Below are 19,609 nucleotides of genomic sequence, written 5' to 3'. Positions count from 1 at the left end.
GTAGAACCCTGCACTTGGCCGTGTTCAGTCTCATCCTATTGGCCTCTGACCACCCATCCAGCCTGGCCACGTCCCTCTGCAGGGCTCTCCTACCTTCCAACAGCTCCACAGCTGCTCCTAGCTTGGTGTCATCTACAAACTTACTGGACTCAATGATGCTGGACTCAATCCCCTGGTCCAGATCATCAATAAAGATACTGGACAGGACTGTGCCCAGCACTGATCCCTGGGGCGCACCACTAGTGCCAGCTGCCAACTGGACATGGCACCATTCACCACCATTCTCTGGGCCCAGAAAACTGATCCAGAGCCATGTGAAGGATGTAAACACCAGGATGGGGAGAAGCTATTTACAAAATGTGGGGCAATACAACCAAACCCTTGCTCAATAACAGGTCTAGCACAGCAGAACAATCTTTCTGCTTCATCTACCTGAAGGCAAGCTCTGCCTTCTGCAGGAGATAACGTGCTTGAGTACACTTACAGAACAGCCCTAAGCAGCACCAAATCTGTAGAGTGAACATGCCCTCTCCACCTACCCCCATGAGAATAACTGCTGGCATACCAGCACCCTAAAAATAGGGAAGGTGTGGGCATTGCAACAGAGAGCTTTGTAGAGTCTCTGAGTAATGCCAGGGCTGCTAGGAAACTGCAAACAAACCGAGGCGGCTTCTCCAGCTGCCATGGGGTACTGGAGTTACACAGGGAGTGTAGGATAATGATAAGGTAGCTCCTAATAAGACAAGACTACTTTTCTCTGCCACATACAGAGACAGTGGCTTCCTTCAAAACAAGGAAGAGCTGCCCAACTATTAACATCAGTTGGGAAATACTCAGGTTTAGAGACATGCTGACTTAGGCTAAGGAGAAGGATCCCACTCGGAGGCAGGTCAGGCACTGAGTAGGAAAGGAATTCAAAGTCAAGTAATATAGAAAGTTGGAGAAGTGCTAAACCAAACTCACTGATCTCTGCAGCAGTAGCAAGAGTGCAAGCCTTTGAAATCAGATAGCAGCAAGTGCCTGCCCCAGTTCATACAAACCAGCCAAGGAACAATGCCAAATGCAAATTCATCCTGTATCTGACTCTCTGGCTTCAGGAGGCTCCTTACAGAGCTAATGGATGTGACCAAAGGACTAAAAGCATGTATGAAGAGATCCATTATACCCACAAGTTAATGCTTGCCCCAGAACCTTTAAAAACTGACTATGGAATGGGCTGCCCAGGGAGATGGTGGAGTCAGCATCCCTGGAGGTGTTGAAGCAAAGCCTGGATGAGGCACTTAGTGCCATGGTCTGGTTGACTGGATAGGGCTGGGGGATAGGTTGGACTGGATGAGCTTGGAGGTCTCTTCCAACCTGGTTGATTCCATGACTCTATTTACATTTTGAAGGACTTGCCCACAAATATATATGTCATATTGTTGATTGGACAGAGCTGGGTGCTAGGTTGGACTGGATGAGCTTGGAGGTCTCTTCCAACCTGGTTGATTCTATGATTTTATGGTTAAAGCAAAACTACCCTCTGACTCTATTCCCCTAATCTTTGGGTGGTTTGGGGGGGGGGAAAGTTTCTTTCAAGACTCCTTGAAGCCCCAGCTGACAAAGTGACTTCAGCAATGTTGCTATGTCAAATCCCCATGGTTTCTCTGAAGTTCACATACTGGTTTTGCTAGTGGCTAACTGAGATTCATCACTTGAGCACTCCTCCAATGTTGTGTAAAATTCAAGATAACTGAGGAGCTTTTCTACTTGCTGCAACTCCCTGTCAGGAAGAAAACTCATTCTCTGGCCAAGAGCAGGGAGGAAGGAGCAATGACATTAAATGCTAATGTTAGTTGTTATCAAACCCAAGGAGTCTGCCTCCAGAGGGAGGAAAAGTAAATCTCTGTGTGTTTATATTTCTAGTGCATCAGTTACCCTTAATATCTAAAAGCTTAAGCCATTGATGGTGACATATTAACATCAGTGCCAAGTTTGAAATGAATAGAGATTAAGGCCAGAAGCAAGGAGAATGACTCAGATCTAAGTTCAGAATGAACTATCAGAAGCCATCACTGACTGAAGCTAGAAAAAACCCTTAAGCTGGGAGAGGAAAATCAGCTTCAAACAGTATGGGTCAGTGAAGCAAATTAAACCTGACACAAGCCCACTAAATGTACTTTAAATTTAGAAACTGGGTTTCAACATTAGTTAAGTGTGGCTGCATTTGCACAGGAGATCTCCTAATGCAGTCACCTGGTCACAAATGTGAGAGGATCACAGAATCAACCAGGTTGGAAGAGACCTCCAAGATGAATGGTTTTGTGAATTCTTGAAGGGCCACCAACATCTCAGCTGATTGACCATGGCCTCAAACGTTCTTTGTTTTCTTCACAGCCCACCACAAGCCTCTGCTGGTTCTTCAAATAATCAGAACCTTCTTAGGTGCCAGCACTGAGTGAAGACTAAACTACCTATTAAGACCCTTCTCCAGATGGCTTCTGCTACACTAGAAGTAAAAACTTGATAGAGAATCATAGAACCAGCCAGGTTGGAAGAGACCTCCAAGATCACCCAGGCCAACCTAGCACCCAGCCCTGGCCAATCAACCAGACCATGGCACTAAGTGCCTCATCCAGGCATGGCTTCAACACCTCCAGGCACGGTGACTCCACCACCTCCCTGGGCAGCCCATTCCAATGCCAATCACTCTCTCTAACAAATTCCTCCTAACATCCAGCCTAGATCTCCCCTGCCACAACTTGAGACTGTGTTCCCTTGTTCTCTTGCTGGTTGCCTGGCAGAAGAGCCCAACCCCACCTGGCTACAGCCTCCCTTCAGGTGGTTGTAGACAGCAATGAGCTCTGCCCTGAGCCTCCTCTTCCCCAGGCTAAACAATCCCAGCTCCTTCAGCCTCTCCTCATAGGGTTTGTGTTCCAGGCCCTTCACCAGCTTTGTTGCCCTTCTCTGGACACCTTCCAGCACCTCAACATCTCTCTTGAATTGAGGAGCCCAGAACTGGACACAGCACTCAAGGGGTGGCCTGAGCAGTGCTGAGCACAGGGGAACAAGAACCTCCCTTGTCCTGCTGCCCACACTGCTCCTGAGCCAGCCCAGGATGCCATTGGCTCTCCTGCCCACCTGGGCACACTGCTGCCTCATCTTCAGCTACTATCTACTAGCACCCCCAGGTCCCTTTCTTCCTGGCTGCTGTCAGCCACTCTGTCCCCAAAAGCATCTTTGTCCAGCACTCTGTCCTGAAAAGCATCTTTTCCTCTTTAAAGAAATCCCTGACATCCTCTGCAGCTCACTTAAATTTAACTTAGGAATGATGAAAGCAAGATCTGTAAAGCAAACTGAAAAGACAATGCCTTGGGAAATATGCTGGTGACATATTCCTAGCATGACATAAATCACTTCAGAAAGGAAAGTGCTGCAGCAGCTTATTGTTTTACCTCTTAACATGGCAAACAGTATAGCAAGGCTTAGGTAACTCAACAACAACATCCAGGTAATGATTTTATCTGTTACTTCTACTTCAGATGGTATCGATCCTGTAATTCTACATACTTCTAGTGTCATCTTTTCAGATCTCTTTTGAGGCATAGGAGGTTCCATGTGAACCTGAGGAAGAATTTTTTCCCCTGTGAGGGTGACAGAGCACTGGAACAGGCTGCACATGGATATTGTGGAGTCTCCCTCTCTGGAGATAGCCAAGAACCATCTGGATGCAATCTTGTGTGATCTGCTGTAGGTGATCCTGCTCTGGCAGGGAGGCTGGACCAGATGAGCTTTTGAGGTCCTTTCCAGCCCCTGACATTCTGTGATTCTATGATCTCTGTCTACATCTTCAATAGGTGGTAAAAAATACAAACATATATGCAGATCCATACAGCAATGAACTCTCTAAGCCAAACACAGAAGCACTGCTAGGAGAGAGAGGCTTGCCAAGACAAACAAGTTCTGCCAACATTTTAACACCAAAGAAGGTCAGTTAGGTTACAATTAAGTCTAATTACCATTCTCATGAATTGCAACACCTTCTCACTTGAAGGCACTTTAAACTGAGAAAAAGATGATTTTTTGTCTTATATTTTCCAAGAACTGGAGCAAAGAGAAATTCTCATCTTGGCTTTAAAACCTGACCCATTACTTAACCATCATAAACAAAAAACAGCTTAATGACTTAAAAAGAAGATATTTCATAGAATCAACCAGGTTGGAAGAGACCTCCAAGATCATCCAGTCCAACCTAGCACCCAGCCCTGGCCAATCAACCAGACCATGGCACTAAGTGCTTCAGCCAGGCTTTGCTTCAACACCTCCAGGGATGGAGACTCCACCACCTCCCTGGGCAGCCCATTCCATTGCCAATCACTCTCTCTGACAACAACTTCCTCCTCACATCCAGCCTAGACCTCCCCTGCCACAACTTGAGGCTGTGTCCCCTTGTTCTATTGCTGCTTGCCTGGCAGAAGACACCAACCCCACCTGGTTACAGCCTCCCTTCAGGGAGTTGTAGACAGCAATGAGCTCTGCCCTGAGCCTCCTCTTCTGCAGGCTGCACACCCCCAGCTCCCTCAGCCTCTCCTCACAGGGCTCTGCTCCAGGCCCCTCACCAGCTTTGTTGCCCTTCTCTGGACACCTTCCAGTACCTCAACATCTCTCTGCAATGGAGGATCCCAGAACTGGATACAGCACTCAAGGTGTGGCCTGAGCAGTGCTGAGCACAGGGGAACAAGAACCTCCCTTGTCCTGCTGCCCACACTGCTCTTGAGCCAGCCCAGGATGCCATTGGCTCTGCTGCCCACCTGGGCACTGCTGCCTCATCTTCAGCTACTATCTACCACCACCCCCAGGTCCCTCTCTGCCTGGCTGCTCTCAGCACTCTGTCCCCAGCCTGTAGCACTGCTTGGGGTTGCTGTTTTATCCAACCACTGCCACTTTCCCACTTCTGCATTTCCCTACTCCCTTGCAACAATTTTACACAGTATTTTTCATCTTCTGTTCAGTACCTCTCTGACTGTTTTCATTATTCTATAATTTCCTTTTTTCTACCTTGTAATTTTATTTCCTTTTTTTTTTTTTTTTTGCTTTAGCTCTCTGTTTTTAATCCTTGCTATATCTCTGGATCTTCCTCTTTGCTATTGTTGTATTAGGCCTGGGAAAGCACCTGAGTTTATCTCAGGTGAGATAAAAATTAGCAAAGCAAAGGCTTTTTATTTTCCCTCCTCAGGCCAACGGAAAGTGAGAGAGTCCAAAACCAGAAGCCATTTGGCTGCTTCTCCTCTATCAGGAGTGGAAAACTTGGTACATGCTTGCCCTGGTCTCACTCAAATGAGAGAGCAGCTGAAAAGCTTGGGCTATCAATGCCACTCAGCTCAAAGTGGAAACCCTTTAGCACTCTGAGGTCCAGCTGCAGTTCACTGGTAGGTATCAACTACTGTTGCATGTTCAGTCTATAGGCTGGATGTTAGGAGGAAGTTCTTCATAGAGAGAGTGATTGGCATTGGAATGGGCTGCCCAGGGAGGTGGTGGAGTTGCCATCCCTGGGGGTGTTCAAGGAAAGCCTGGATGAGGCACTTAGTGCCATGGTCTAATTGACTGGATAGGGCTGGGTGCTAGGTGGGGCTGGGTGACCTTGGAGGTCTCTTCCAACCTGGTTGATTCTATGGTTCTATGTGGCCATCCTACATGCACGGGGAAAAAGTTTCTCTGAGTTGCTAGGCTGGTCCTTCAGAATAATGATTATTTGGCCTCTCTGGAACATGGCAAAGCACCAAGGACTAGTTGCTTTTAGACTCAAATACCAAAGTTGGGAAAAAGGAAGAACTGGTCAGCCTGTAGCACACTGTGCCCAACAGTACAGCAGTTTATGAAGACCCCTAGCAGTCCCTAGCATCATGGACACACACCAGCAGGGCTACCAGACAGCCAAGTGCCTCACTGTAGCACTGCTCTTTGCTAGAAGCATCACTTTAAAGCTAGCTGAGCTGCTGCAGCATTGGTCCTGGATGGGTCAGGATGGGAAGTGTGTAACCAGCAGCCCTGCTCCTCACATGCCTTGCTTCCCATCAGCGTTGTCCTCATTAACTCATCTCAAGTGGAAGAATAAGGCAGGTTGTTGCCTCAGCAAAGAGGAGTGCAGCCTGTGGGCTGCTGCCCACTTCCATCCCAGCATTTAAATAGAACACCTAAAGCTACTGCAGAAGCAGGGCTTTACAGGCACAGGACGCCCACAAAACTCTCCTTTATTAACTACCTCTGACTTCCTCCAAGGGAAATTCTGCTGCTTCTCCCTGACCTTACTGCTTGATACAGAAATTTATTCTCCTGGTGACAAATTCTGCTTATAAAAACAGCAAGAAAAAAAAAAAAAGAAAAGATGATTTTTGATTCTACCCTGTGAGGGAACTGCTACCTCTTAAAATAGGTATGAGTGACAAAAACAAGTTGAGTTTTTGCTTGCATGTCAGAGGTGTAACAAAAAACATCTCTCACTGAATGCTTCCTAACGTTTTTCTTTCAAAGCTATCAGCCAAATTTCACTAAAACTAACCCAGTATTATACTGTCATACTCTGAAGTCACAGACAGTCGTGCCCTCATACTGCCACAAGTCTCTTAGGAAAGAAAAAGGAAGTTCAGTTACCATAGAATCATAGAATCAGGCAGGTTGGAAGAGACCTCCAAGATCATCCAGGCCAACCTAGCACCCAGCCCTGTCCAGTCAACCAGACCATGGCACTGAGTGCCTCATCCAGGCTTTGCTTCAACACCTTAGGTATCATATGGTACATCAGGTATCATATGGTACATCAAGTTCCACCTGTCCTACAGCAGACTCACATCTCATCAGGCAATTAAGATGCCACTTCTCTTAGCAATCCATGTGCCATGTAAGGCTTTTGATTGTAGGTGGGGCAAAAAATAAATCCACAGCACCCTTTTGGTTACTTCCAATTATATTAATCTCTTGCATCTCTAAGATTAGCTTCTCCTCCTACATATTATTCATGCCTGTAGCCCTACAAAAAGATGACAGACTGAAATCCTTGAAGGACTGAAGCTGCTGGGAGTTCTGCAACAGACTTCCAGAGCTCAAACTTTAGAATCCCTTCTCCAGATGCTAAGATTACTTCAGAGAGAGTGATTGGCATTGGCATGGGCTGCCCAGGGAGGTGGTGGAGTCGCTGTGCCTGGAGGTGTTGAAGCAAAGCCTGGATGAGGCACTTAGTGCCATAATCTGGTTGACTGGCTAGGGCTGGGTGCTAGGTTGGACTGGATGAGATTGGAGGTTTCACAGAATCATAGAATCAACCAGGTTGGAAGAGACCTCCAAGATCATCCAGGCCAACCTAGCACCCAGCCCTGGCCAGTCAACCAGACCATGGCACTAAGTGCCCCAGCCAGGCTTTGCTTCAACACCTCCAGGCACAGCGACTCCACCACCTCCCCGGGCAGCCCATTCCAATGCCAATCACTCTCTCTGCCAACAACTTCCTCCTAACATCCAGCCTAGACCTCCCCTGGCACAGCTTGAGACTATGTCCCCTTCTTCTGTTGCCTGGCAGAAGAGCCCAACCCCACCTGGCTACAGCCTCCCTTCAGGTGGTTGCAGACAGCAATGAGCTCTGCCCTGAGCCTCCTCTTCTGCAGGCTGCACACCCCCAGCTCCCTCAGCCTCTCCTCACAGGGCTCTGCTCCAGGCCCCTCACCAGCTTCGTTGCCCTTCTCTGGACACCTTCCAGCACCTCCACACCTCTCTTGACTTGAGGAGCTCAGAACTGGACACAGCACTCAAGGTGTACTCAAGGTTTCTTCCAACCTCTTTGATTCTATGATTCTTTGATGACTTTTAATCTATTTCTTCCTGCAAGTCTTGTTGGGTTGAACAAACACCTGAGGTGCAAACAGATGAAGCTGTTTTGCTGCCATTGAGAACAATGCAAGATGGTCTTGGCACATGCAGAGCTACATTGTTTTCTATGGTTATGTTTGCTTGGTAGATCAGAACAGAGTCATAGAATAAACCAGGTTGGAAGTGACCTCCAAGACCATTTTATGACTATCCTTGGTAAGCCCAGAAAATGCATACTAACCCTCACAACTTGCTGCTGTACATACAGCCCTTGGGCTTTGTGTGTTACAAGACCAAAGGACACATCTAGTTGACAATTCCAAGTTAATTTGATACAGGTTAAGTCAAATTCTAGAGGCAAACTGGTTCAGATATTAGTTCAGCTACAGCTTCATGTAGGCAATAATCCCTACGGATAACAGTAGAATATGAGGCAAAACCCCACAGCTCGTTCCTTTGTTTTGGAAACCTGGAACACATTATCTAGAGATTCACCACTTACCAGCACACATACCAGGGTACAGCCTGAGCAGATGGTTCAAAGTAAACTGTCAATCCCTTTCTGCAGTTCAAAACAGTGGTGAACTACTCCAGCTGTTCTCCAGATCAAAAATATCATTGTCATTTTGCTATCGCTGCACGCTGAGGGTTATGTAACAAAAATGCACATGTCCCTCTGCCTGGAATGCAATTAATTTCCTCCCTCCCCACTGAGAGTGGTAAGTAGCAATTCAGACAGTCTGGATGCTTCAAGTTTTGAGCATGGCCAGAGATGCAACCCTGGAAGGATTCCACGTGGTAACCCACTCTTTGTAACTCCCCAGTCCTCTGGAGGTCTTACAGACAGGGTATATTTTGCAGTTTGGAAGGAAAATAAACACTATCATCCTGTTTATACATGACCTTGCTGTCTGTAGGGTGCTGTGAATGCTTTGCTGTTCTTTAACTACAGACTCTGCTTCAGGTTGGAACTTTAAGTACTCTAAGCCTGCTAACTGGATGAAGTAATTGCTTCCGATTTATGTCAGCCGCTGCACTCGCTGCACACTTTGGTATGCAAGAACAAGCATTGTGCACTGCTAAAACAGCAGCATAATCCCATCTTAACTCACAAATACCCAAACACCACCACACAGGTGGTTGAGTTCAGCCCCCACAACGCTTAACCACTTGGTGCAATCTGCTTACATAAAGAGAACAACTGCGGCTCCTTCGCTGAGAACAGCAGGCAGGAGAACACAGAACTCATTTCCTCAATGCACTCTTCTCTGCTGCCTGCCTTTCATCTTTGTAAAGACATCACCCAGGGATATTTATATCTCAGCTGTAAGATCTTCGGGACAGGAGCTGTCTTTCTACTAAATCATAGAATCAGCCAGGTTGGAAGAGACCTCCAAACACATCCAGGCCAACCTAGCACCCAGCCCTGGCCAATCAACCAGACCATGGCACTAAGTGCCCCAGCCAGGCTTGGCTTCAACACCTCCAGGGACAGCAACTCCACCACCTCCCTGGGCAGCCCATTCCAATGCCAATCACTCTCTCTGACAACAACTTCCTCCTAACATCCAGACTAGACCTCCCCTGCCACACCTTGACACTCTGTCCCCTTGTTCTGCTGCTGCTTGCCTGGCAGAAGAGCCCAACCCCACCTGGCTACAGCCTCCCTTCAGGTAGTTGTAGACAGCAATGAAGTCTACCCTACTTAACATTTTTCCTGGCCATTCCTGTGACATAAATACAATGAGGTGATCACCTGTCCCCTGAGCGTCAACTGAGATGAAACATTAACTTAGTACTTAACTGCAGCAATTTCCTTTCATGGGTTAGGTGGTTCAGCTTGTTCTGCCTTCCTGGCACTGTTTACAGCTGTGGGGATTACCTGCAGTGGTTTTACTATTCTTACCTGGTTAAATAGGCCAGAGCCAGCTCAGATGCTGCTGGTTTCTTGGGCTCCACCTTCTTAATAGAGATTCCAGCTTCCCTCAGCAGTTGTTTCTCCTTCTTCTTGCGCTCCTTTTTCAACTTTCTCTCCAGTTTCCTCCTTTCCTCTGCAGTAAGCTCTTCCTCTTCTTCTGTTGCCTGAAATAATCAGCATTTAAATGGAGTGTTTCTATTTCTCTAGGAAAGGCAACACAATATGCAGCAACCTTCACAATCTTACTGTTCATTTCCACCACCTCTCTACCCTGCTCAAGTCACAGAACTGTTAATACTGAGCTCTGTATAACTGCCCTCTCCAGTTGATTACACTGTTCTCAGCAGTGCAGTAATCTGAGCACCTTCTGGCTATTTAGCATCCAAAGTACTAACGTTTGTTGTGCTGTTTGTTCTCTCACACTCAAACCTGAGGAGGGAACGTGAACAGCAGAGGTTGTTTCACAGTGGAGGGTGGGTATGGATTTATCTTAGCACACACACATTTTAAGTGGGAGCAGAAGGATTTCCTTCATATCCTAACTTAGTGGGGCTGTTTGTTGTGTACCCTCACTCTTCCCTGGACTGAAAGAACCTCTGTTTGCCACACAGAGGCTTCACCTGCACCAAGCACTATGTTGAGATACTGGAATGTGTCCAGAGAAGGCGGTGAAGATGGTGAAGGGCCTGGAACACAGCTTGTGAGGAGAAGCTGAAGGACCTGGAGCTGCTTAGGCTGGAGAAGAGGAGGCTCAGGGCAGACCTCATTGCTGTCTACAACCACCTGAATGGAGGTTGTAGGCAGGTAGGGTTGGTCCAGCAGTGTGTACTTGCAGCCCAAAAAGCCAAGAAGAGCCTGGGCTGCAGCAGCAGAAGTGTGACCAGCAGGGCCAGGGAGGGGATTCTCCCCCTCTGCTCTGCTCTGCTGAGACCCCACCTGGAGTACTGCATTCAGTTCTTCTATGACAAGAAGGATGTGGAGATGCTGGAGTGTGTCCAGAGCAGGGCCAGGAGGATGCTCTGAGGGCTGCAGCAGCTCTGCTGTGAGCACAGACTGAAAGAGTTGGGGCTGTGCAGGCTGCAGAAGAGGAGGCTCCCAGGTGACCTTCTTGTGGCCTTCCAGGATCTGAAGGGGGCTACAAAAAAGCTGGGGAGGGACTTTTTAGGCTGTGAGGGAGTGCCAGGACTGAGGGGAATGGAGCAAAGCTGGAGGTGAGTAGGTTCAGCCTGGAGGTGAGGAGGAAGTTGTTCATTGTGAGAGTGGTGAGAGGCTGGAATGGGTTGCCCAGGGAGGTGGTTGAGGCCCCATGGCTGGAGGTGTTTAAGGCCAGGCTGGCTGAGCCTGTGTCCAGGCTGATCTAGGGCAGGGTGCCCCTGCCCATGGTAGAGGGGTTGGAACTGGCTGATCCTTGTGGTCCCTTCCAACCCTGACTGATTCTATGACTGGCATTGGAATGGGCTGCCCAGGGAGGTGGTGGAGTTGCCCTCTCTGGAGTTGTTCAGAAACAGCCTGGCTGAGGCACTTAGTGCCATGGTCTGGTTGACTGGATAGGGCTGGGTGCTAGGTTTGCCTGGATGATCTTGGAGGTCTCTTCCAAACTGATTGATTCTATGATTCTATGCCAAAGGATGTGTGACAACTACCATCTTCATCCACTTGAAGATCCTTTAGCAGCCTCGGGTAAGCATATACACAGTGCTCAATAAACATATCTCATAAAGGCTGAAGCTTCTTTGGGTTTGCAAACTGAACAGTTAATTATTCACATCTCTAATCACGTTACTATAAATATACATATCAGCCTACTCCACAGGAAAATTTGCTATTTCATGTGCAGATGAAGAGAGTTAAACAGATTAACACTGAGTTTATCAGGGAAAACACAGTAGGAGATCACACAAGTTCCACAGAAAGATGAGACTGACTCCAGGAACTCCTAAATGTTTGAGACAGACTCATGACCTGGTTAGAAGAGACCTCCAAAATCATCCAGGCCAACCTAGCACCCAGCCCTGGCCAATCAACCAGACCATGGCACTAAGTGCCTCATCCAGGCTTTGCTTCAACACCTCCAGGCACGGTGACTCCACCACCTCCCTGAGCAGCCCATTCCAATGGCAAATCAATAGTCTCACTGAATTATTAAGTATCATCTAGAAGCACACAACAAAAATTGCAGCTGGTCTAATACTACAGGACTGCTTATTCAATGCCCTCCTCCTGAGGGCATATTACAGAGCCTCCACTTTGGATACTTTGGGTATGAACCACAAGAAGCAAGAAGGATTTGGACAACACAGAGCCACCTCCTCTGTGAAACATCAGAGCATCAGCAACCACTGGATACAAAGGAAAACACTCTTCCTCCTTGCCTCTTACTGTTTGAAGAACCCACAGCTGAAAGTTGAATGCACTAAGAAAATCAACTGCTTTACAGACAGATTAGTAAAGGCCACTTTACAAACTGGCAAATCCTTTGTGTTGCAGCAATTTGTGTTAGCTGACTGCTTCCCAAAGAAAACTGAGATGTGGTGCTCAATAACATCATTTCTGCTGACAGTCAAGCACAGGATGGTTAAACAAGACAATACCTAGACACAGTCTTATTTGCCTTCAGACACCTGCTAAAGACTAAACATTTGTTCAGTGTCAATTCATGCATTATCTCAGTTTACTCAAGCTCATCTTTTCAACTTGCTATTTCCAAAACCCAAGGAAAAGCAAGAAGGCAGAAATCAGGAAGGACAAATGGAAATGAGTCAGTAAAGAGGATTTGGTTGGATTTTATTTTGGTTTGGTTGGGGTTTATTATTATTAGTAGTATTATTGTTAATATTGTTGTTATTGTTGTACACCTTGAGTGCTGTGTCCAGTTCTGGGCTCCTCAATTCAAGAGAGATGTTGAGGTGCTGGAAGGTGTCCAGAGAAGGGCAACAAAGCTGGTGAGGGGCCTGGAGCAGAGCCCTGTGAGGAGAGGCTGAGGGAGCTGGGGGTGTGCAGCCTGCAGCAGAGGAGGCTCAGGGCAGAGCTCATTGCTGTCTGCAACCACCTGAAGGGAGGCTGTAGCCAGGTGGGGTTGGTCTCTTCTGCCAGGCAAGCAGCAACAGAAGAAGGGGACACAGTCTCAAGCTGTGCCAGGGAAGGTCTAGGCTGGGTGTTAGGAGGACTTGGCCTCATTAAGTCTCATCCCATTGGCCTCTGCCCACCCATTCAGCCTGTCCAGGTCCCTCTGCAGGGCTCTCCTGCCCTCCAACAGCTCCACACCTGCTCCTAGCTTGGTGTCATCTGCAAACTCACTGATGCTGGACTCAATCCCCTCGTCCAGATCATCAATAAAGATATTGAACAGGACTGTGTCCAGCACTGATCCCAGGGGCACAGCACAAGTGCCAGCTGCCAACTGGATGTGGCACCATTCACCACCACTCTCTGGGCTCTGCCATCCAGCCAGTTCTTGACCCAGCACAGAGTGAATCTGTCCAAGCCACATGTGCTCCATGTGTCTAGAAGACATCTCATAGCTCCTGCTGAGAATACAACAATATTTAGGGTGAAGGCAGATACGCAATGGTTACAGAGGAAACAACGTTTTCATCTGAAAAGCCACCCTGGTACTCACTGCAATAACAATCCAGCCACACAAAGCCCAGGAAAACACTGAGGGTGGTCATTTATAAAGTGTTTGTAAAAGATTACTCCAGCAGCTGTCCAACAGACGACACACTACAGTTAATCTTCTCCTCAAAATAATGTAATGAATTTGTTTGCTTTCCTGTGAGCTACGAAGCTTTCAAATAAAAGTGGCTGTAGCACATCATTAGAGCTGCTCTGATAAAGCTTCTTCATCCTTCCAGTAAATGCATAGCTCTCTACCTTCCCTTCCCCCTCCCCGCATTCCTTGCATTATCAAAAAGCTTTTTATCCCTCCCTCTGACCGCTCCATTAAAAAACAAAACAAGTTGTTCCCTCCCTGTAGGTCTCAGCAGTAAATACTGAGCCCTAGACAATGTTTGTTTCCAGCATCACAATGGATGCTCCCTGGGCTGGCTCAAACACAAGCATCGTTCTCCCTGCGGGGCTGTGTCTGGCTCGGGCATGAAAGAGTTAGGATTTACAGCTGGAGGTACCTTCGGTTAGCCCAGCAGCAGCATCCGAGGAAAATCGGATTCAGCCAGCTCCTGGCTGCGACTCCTGGCACACAGACTGGGCAGGCACTTAGCATGGGGAAGAGGCTCAGGGTAGACCTCATTGCTGTCTACATTTACCTAAAGGGAGGCTGTAGCCAGGTGGGGTTGGGCTCTTCGGCCAGGCACCCAGCAAGAGAGCAAGGGGACACAGTCTCAAGTTGTGTCAGGGCAGGTCTAGGCTGGATGTGAGGAGGAAGTTGTTGTCAGAGAGAGTGATTGGCATTGGAATGGGCTGCCCAGGGAAGTGGTGGAGTCGCTGTCCCTGGAGGTGTTGAAGCAAAGCCTGGATGAGACACTTAGTGCCATGGTCTGGTTCATTAGACAGGGCTGGGTGCTAGGTTGGACTGGATGATCTTGGAGGTCTCTTCCAACCTGGTTGATTCTATGTGTCCCCTTCTTCTATTGCTGGTTGTCTGGGAGACCAACCTCACCTGGCTACAACCTCCCTTCAGGTAGTTGCAGACAGCAATGAGGTCTGCCCTGAGCCTCCCCTTCTGCAGGCTGCACACCCCCAGCTCCCTCAGCCTCTCCTCCTAGGGTTTGTGTTCCAGGCCTTTCACCAGCTTTGTTGCCCTTCTCAACTGTCCAGTTGCAGATGTAGAATCATAGAATCACCCAGGTTGGAACAGACCTCCAAGATCATCCAGGCCAACCTAGCACTCAGCCCTAGCCAGTCAATCAGACCATGGCACTAAGTGCCTCATCCAGGCTCTTCTTCAACACCTCCAGGGACAGTGACTCCACCACCTCCCTGGGCAGCCCATTCCAATGCCAATCACTCTCTCTGCCAACAACTTCCTCCTAACATCCAGAAGAAGAAATACAAGAAGAGGAAAAGCAAGGAGAGAGAAAGCTACAACAGCAACAAACCAAAGCTTAGCTAACAGAACTTCATTGTTTCGAGGTCACAAACTCCCCTTGTTGTCTCCTCCTGCACTTCTAAAGCGACAGCGCAATTTGCGGCGCCGCGGCTCAGCCTTAACTCACAGCATCATCGTAAAGTCCTCGTTTGTGCACGTGAGACACTTGTTTATTGAGGTGATAAACTCAAACCACGTGCACCCCCCCCCCCAAAAAAAAAAAGCCAACCCACCACCAAAAAACACAGCACTTGCTTATTTGCAAAGCCTGCTGAGAGCTGCCACACCACCTTGGACTGTGGGCTCATTAGATCTCCATCTAAACAGGGTCAGGCGAGGTCAGTGCACTTGAATGAATGACATTGAGGGCAGAGCCTGTGTTTTCTCCTGATTAAGGAGGTGGGAGCCTTCCACTTGGAAACTTTCCAGAAGGATTGAAAAGGTGCTAAAAGGGATATTGCCACTGAAAGGCATATTTTTGGAGGAAAAGAGAAGCCCTCCCCCAAATCTTTAGCACTTACACTCCTAAAAAGCCACGCGAACTTTTGCAAGGGGGGGTGTGGAGCTGTGAGCTCAGCCATCTCCAAATGAACTCCCAAAGTTCAGCTCATACCATGCCCATCTGCATGCAGACTGCTGTGCCCTGCCAACACTGTGTCTTTCACCAATGCCTGCCTCTAAATTCCTGACATGTACACAAACATAAGGGGAGGCTGAGGGAGCTGGGGGTGTGCAGCCTGCAGAAGAGCAGGCTCAGGGTTGACCTCATTGCTGTCTACAACTACCTGAAGGGAGGCTGTAGTCAGGTGGGGTTGGGCTCTTCTCCCAGACAACCAGCAACAGAACAAGGGGACACAGTCTCAAGTTGTGCCAGGGCAGGTCTAGGCTGGATGTTAGGAGGAAGTTGTTGTCAGAGAGAGTGATTGGCATTGGAATGGGCTGCCCAGGGAGGTGGTGGAGTCGCTGTGCCTGAAGGTGTTGAAGAAAGGACTGGCTGAGGCACTCAGTGTCATGGTGTAGTAGATAGGTTAGGGCTGGGCGCTAGGTTGGACTGGATGATCTTGGAGGTCTCTTCTAGCCTGGCTGATTCTATGAATGAAGCTGTATTTACAGCTTAGCACAATATACAAGCAGACAGTTACAATATATTACAGATATATACAGCTATAGACAGAAACAGTCAAGTTAAAAGTAATACAGAAACACAACAGCTCTCCCAGAAATCCGAATCCCCAGGAGGGGCTCCCAACCACCCTTCCACCTTCTTTCCACTCCTCTACCTTATCTCAGAGTCTGTCTTATGTGCAAGGTGAGCTGCGAGGACTGGCAAGGGAGGGTGAGAAGGAGAATGATTAGTTGGGTTACACAGAGAAGCAGAATCCCAGGGAGAAAACAGAGACACTAACTCTGACAGGTAGACACAGATCATGCAGAACTAACACCTCCCTGCCATAGGCAGGGACACCTCCCACTAGAACAGGTTGCTCAGGGCCTCATCCAACCTGGTTCTAAACATCTCCAGGGAGGATGTGGAGCACAGAATCACCCAATGTGATCAAAGATCACACTGGGTGATTCTGTGCTCCACAACCTCCCTGGGCAACTTGTGCCAGTGTCTCACCACCCTCACTGCAAAGAGCCCTTTCCTAACATCTACTTTGAACCTCCCCTCTGCCAGTTTAAACCCATTCCTCCTCATCCTGTCATTACAAGACTTTGTGATAGTTTGGGCTCAGGAGACAAATTCCACCTAGACATCACCAATCACATGGGTCCCTTTGGCTAACCCTGCGTGACCAATTTGGTGAGAGCATAACCAAGTGGGATGGTCAATCTACTTCAGCTCTTTTGAAAGGAGCCAGGGAACTGCAGAGTGGCAGAAACAGAGGCCAAAGTGCCAGAAAAGTAGCCCCTCACTTCTTTAGCTCCTCAGAGTAACACAGATCCAAGCAGAAACACACACTCCAACAGACACACTCTGCCTTATCTATGTTTGTGTTGTTGCTTTTATACATCTCAGCAAGCCTATGAGTGAGGTAGACACCACCACTGTTTCCTTTTCACAGCCTAGCATCTACTTTTATTCATTGAAACACTCCAATTAGCCTCAAACCAGCACACCAAGAGCTGACAAGGAACTACTGACCTGTCACATAACAGCTTCTGCTTACAAGCAGCCTTTTGCCCCAAAAACACCCAACGCGTGATATCTGCATGCCAAACACTGCAGCTGGGTCCTACACGATGCTCAGGAACCCAGACAAACAACTGGCCATCTGCCAGCTGAAAAACTAAAAGCAGCATCTCTAAACTCAGTTCAAAAGCTATGAAGAAGAAAGGCTGCCAGATCCTTAGAGGCAAGGTTCATGAAAGAAAGATCGACGAATGATTTCCAAGCTGGGGCTGGCCAAAGAACTCTGCACCAGCTACAGCTCCAGAATGTGCATAAAACAGTCTGCAGAAGAGGAGGCTCCAAGGTGGCCTTCTTGTGGCTGTCCAGGATCTGAAGGGGGCCTCCAAAAAAGCTGGGGAGGGACTTTTTAGGCTCTCAGGGAGGGACAGGACTGGGGGGAATGGAGCAAAGCTGGAGGTGGGGAGAGTCAGAATGGACGTGAGAGGAGGAAGTTGTTGAGCATGAGAGTGGTGAGAGGCTGGAATGGGTTGCCCAGGGAGGTGGTTGGGGTCCCATTGCTGGAGGTGTTTGAGGCCAGGCTGGATGAGGCTGTGGGCAGCCTGATCTAGGGTAGGGTGTCTGTGCCCACAGCAGGGGGGTTGGAACTGTCTGATCCTTGTGGTCCCTTCCAACCCTGACTGATTCTAGTTCATGGCCACATTGAATGTAAATGCATTTTCTCCAATTCCTTATGAAATGAAGAAGTGTGAGTAGAAAGGGCATGTGAAATTGCACTGCAGGCAAACAGAAGATTCTGAATGAGAAGCACAGCTTCCAGAAGCATGCCTCCTTACATCATGTCTGTACCTTTAACCAGGGGAAGATTTGTTTCAAATCAGACCTTGCTCAAAAAACAAATCAGTTTTCACAAAACCTAGATGGTTTAGGACCTCTACTCCTCACCACAAAAACACTGGGAACAACTTACATTAAGCTGATTTGGAAAGGTTTCTGCAGGCTCAACTCAGGCAGAAAAGCCTCAAAATAAGTTCTGCAGAAAGCCAGATTTAAATGAGAACAAGCTTTTTATCTTTCTGATCCAGGAAAGGATTCTTTTAGTTGTTGGGTAAGTGTTATTCTCTTCCTTTAAAGCAGAGTTCTTGTCCTCTGAGCTACAGCATCTCAGGAGCACAACTGATCAGTAGCACCCTGAATTAGCAGCTGTCATTTAGAATTCATGCACCTTTATTAGCTCAACCCCAGGCTTAATTTACAGCTGTGTGATCTTCACAGAGATCTGTTTCAAGTATTTACAGCTAAGCCTGAGGAGCACAGAAAACAGTTATCATCAGGAACTGCTGAATAAGAAGACACTGAACAATTCACTAAACAAAGGCATTTATGGGCACAGAGAACGACAACGATTTACAGAAACTAAGCTTGTTGAGCTTTTAGTTGTTGGGTGTTGTTCTATTCCTTTAAAACAGAGTCCTTGTCCACTGAGCTACAGCATCTCAGGAGCACAACTGATCAGTAGCACCCTGAATTAGCAGCTGTCATTTAGAATTCATGCACCTTTATTAGCTCAACCCCAGGCTTAATTTACAGCTGTGTGATCTTCACAGGGATATGTTTCAGGTATTTACAGCTAAGCCTGAAGAGCTCAGAAAACAGTTATCATCAGGAACTGCTGAATAAGAAGACACTGAACAATTCACTAAACAAAGGCATTTATGGGCACAGAGAACGACAACGATTTACAGAACCTAAGCTTGTTGAGCTCCCCTTTATAGATTGTTTGCTCCCATAAAATATGTACTGCTGCAGCTTCGGGTCTAAGGCAGTAGAATTAGTGCCTGTGCTGGTTTGAGACTAACTGAAATATTTTACTGAGATAAATTAAATCCTTAGCTGTGGAAAGAAAGAAGAAAAGCAGCACGTGCCCTATATCACCATTCTTCTGCTGAGAAACACAACTAGTCAAAAGATAGCTTAAGATGGGCACTTCACACACACACTGCTCAGCTCTTCACTTTGGGCTGTGCCTTCTTTCTGGCGGTCTGGTCTCTGGCTGACTCTGCCTCTACCTCTCTAATCCACCTAACCCATTTTTCCTCTAACCTCCTTGCTGTCTTTTGTTTTTTGACACCTCACCTCAGATCTCCAGAGCTATCACATGAGAGATAAGTGGGTTGATCTGGTTACTTCTGAAGGGAGGGGAAGGGGGGTTGGGAGCCCTCCTAGGGACTCTGTTTCTGGTAAGGGTATTGTGTTTCTGTGCTGCTTTTGATTTGTATATAACTGGATATATTTCTGTATATTCCTAGAATCATAGAATCAGTCAGGGTTGGAAGGGACCACAGGGATCATACAGTTCCAACCCCCCTGCCATGGGCAGGGACACCCTACCCTAGATCAGGCTGGCCACAGCCTCATCCAGCCTGGCCTTACTGTGCTAAGCTGTAAATATAGCTTCATTCCTTAATTTCCATCCATCTGAGTCTAGTCTGGGTGATTTTTTTAAGTGAGGGGGAAGGTAACACCCAAACCATCACAGTACCATATTTTATTTCTCCCTTTTCTCCCCCACTATCACAGTCCTGAATACACCAGAAATATTTAAGACATCACCACGACTGCAGGCTTGGGGAATGCAGTTTTGCTTCATTTGCAACTCCAGCACTGCCAGGAA

At 47.7% G+C, this 19,609-nt stretch overlaps 1 protein-coding gene across 2 annotated transcripts in view; it reads right to left on the bottom strand.

Annotated features, from left to right (window-relative positions):
- The window catches only part of C13H7orf50 (chromosome 13 C7orf50 homolog), a 191,610-nt gene that overhangs the window by 36,440 nt on the left and 135,561 nt on the right, over window positions 1-19,609 (bottom strand). For both annotated transcript variants that reach the window (XM_064153713.1, XM_064153714.1), the window contains exon 2: window positions 9,746-9,921. In XM_064153713.1, coding sequence (XP_064009783.1) covers window positions 9,746-9,921 — 176 coding nt within the window. The remainder of the gene's footprint in view (window positions 1-9,745; window positions 9,922-19,609) is intronic.

The sequence above is a fragment of the Pogoniulus pusillus genome, chromosome 13 (assembly GCF_015220805.1).
Source record: "Pogoniulus pusillus isolate bPogPus1 chromosome 13, bPogPus1.pri, whole genome shotgun sequence".
Taxonomy (NCBI): domain Eukaryota; kingdom Metazoa; phylum Chordata; class Aves; order Piciformes; family Lybiidae; genus Pogoniulus; species Pogoniulus pusillus.
This window is presented reverse-complemented; position numbering and strand designations above follow the sequence as displayed.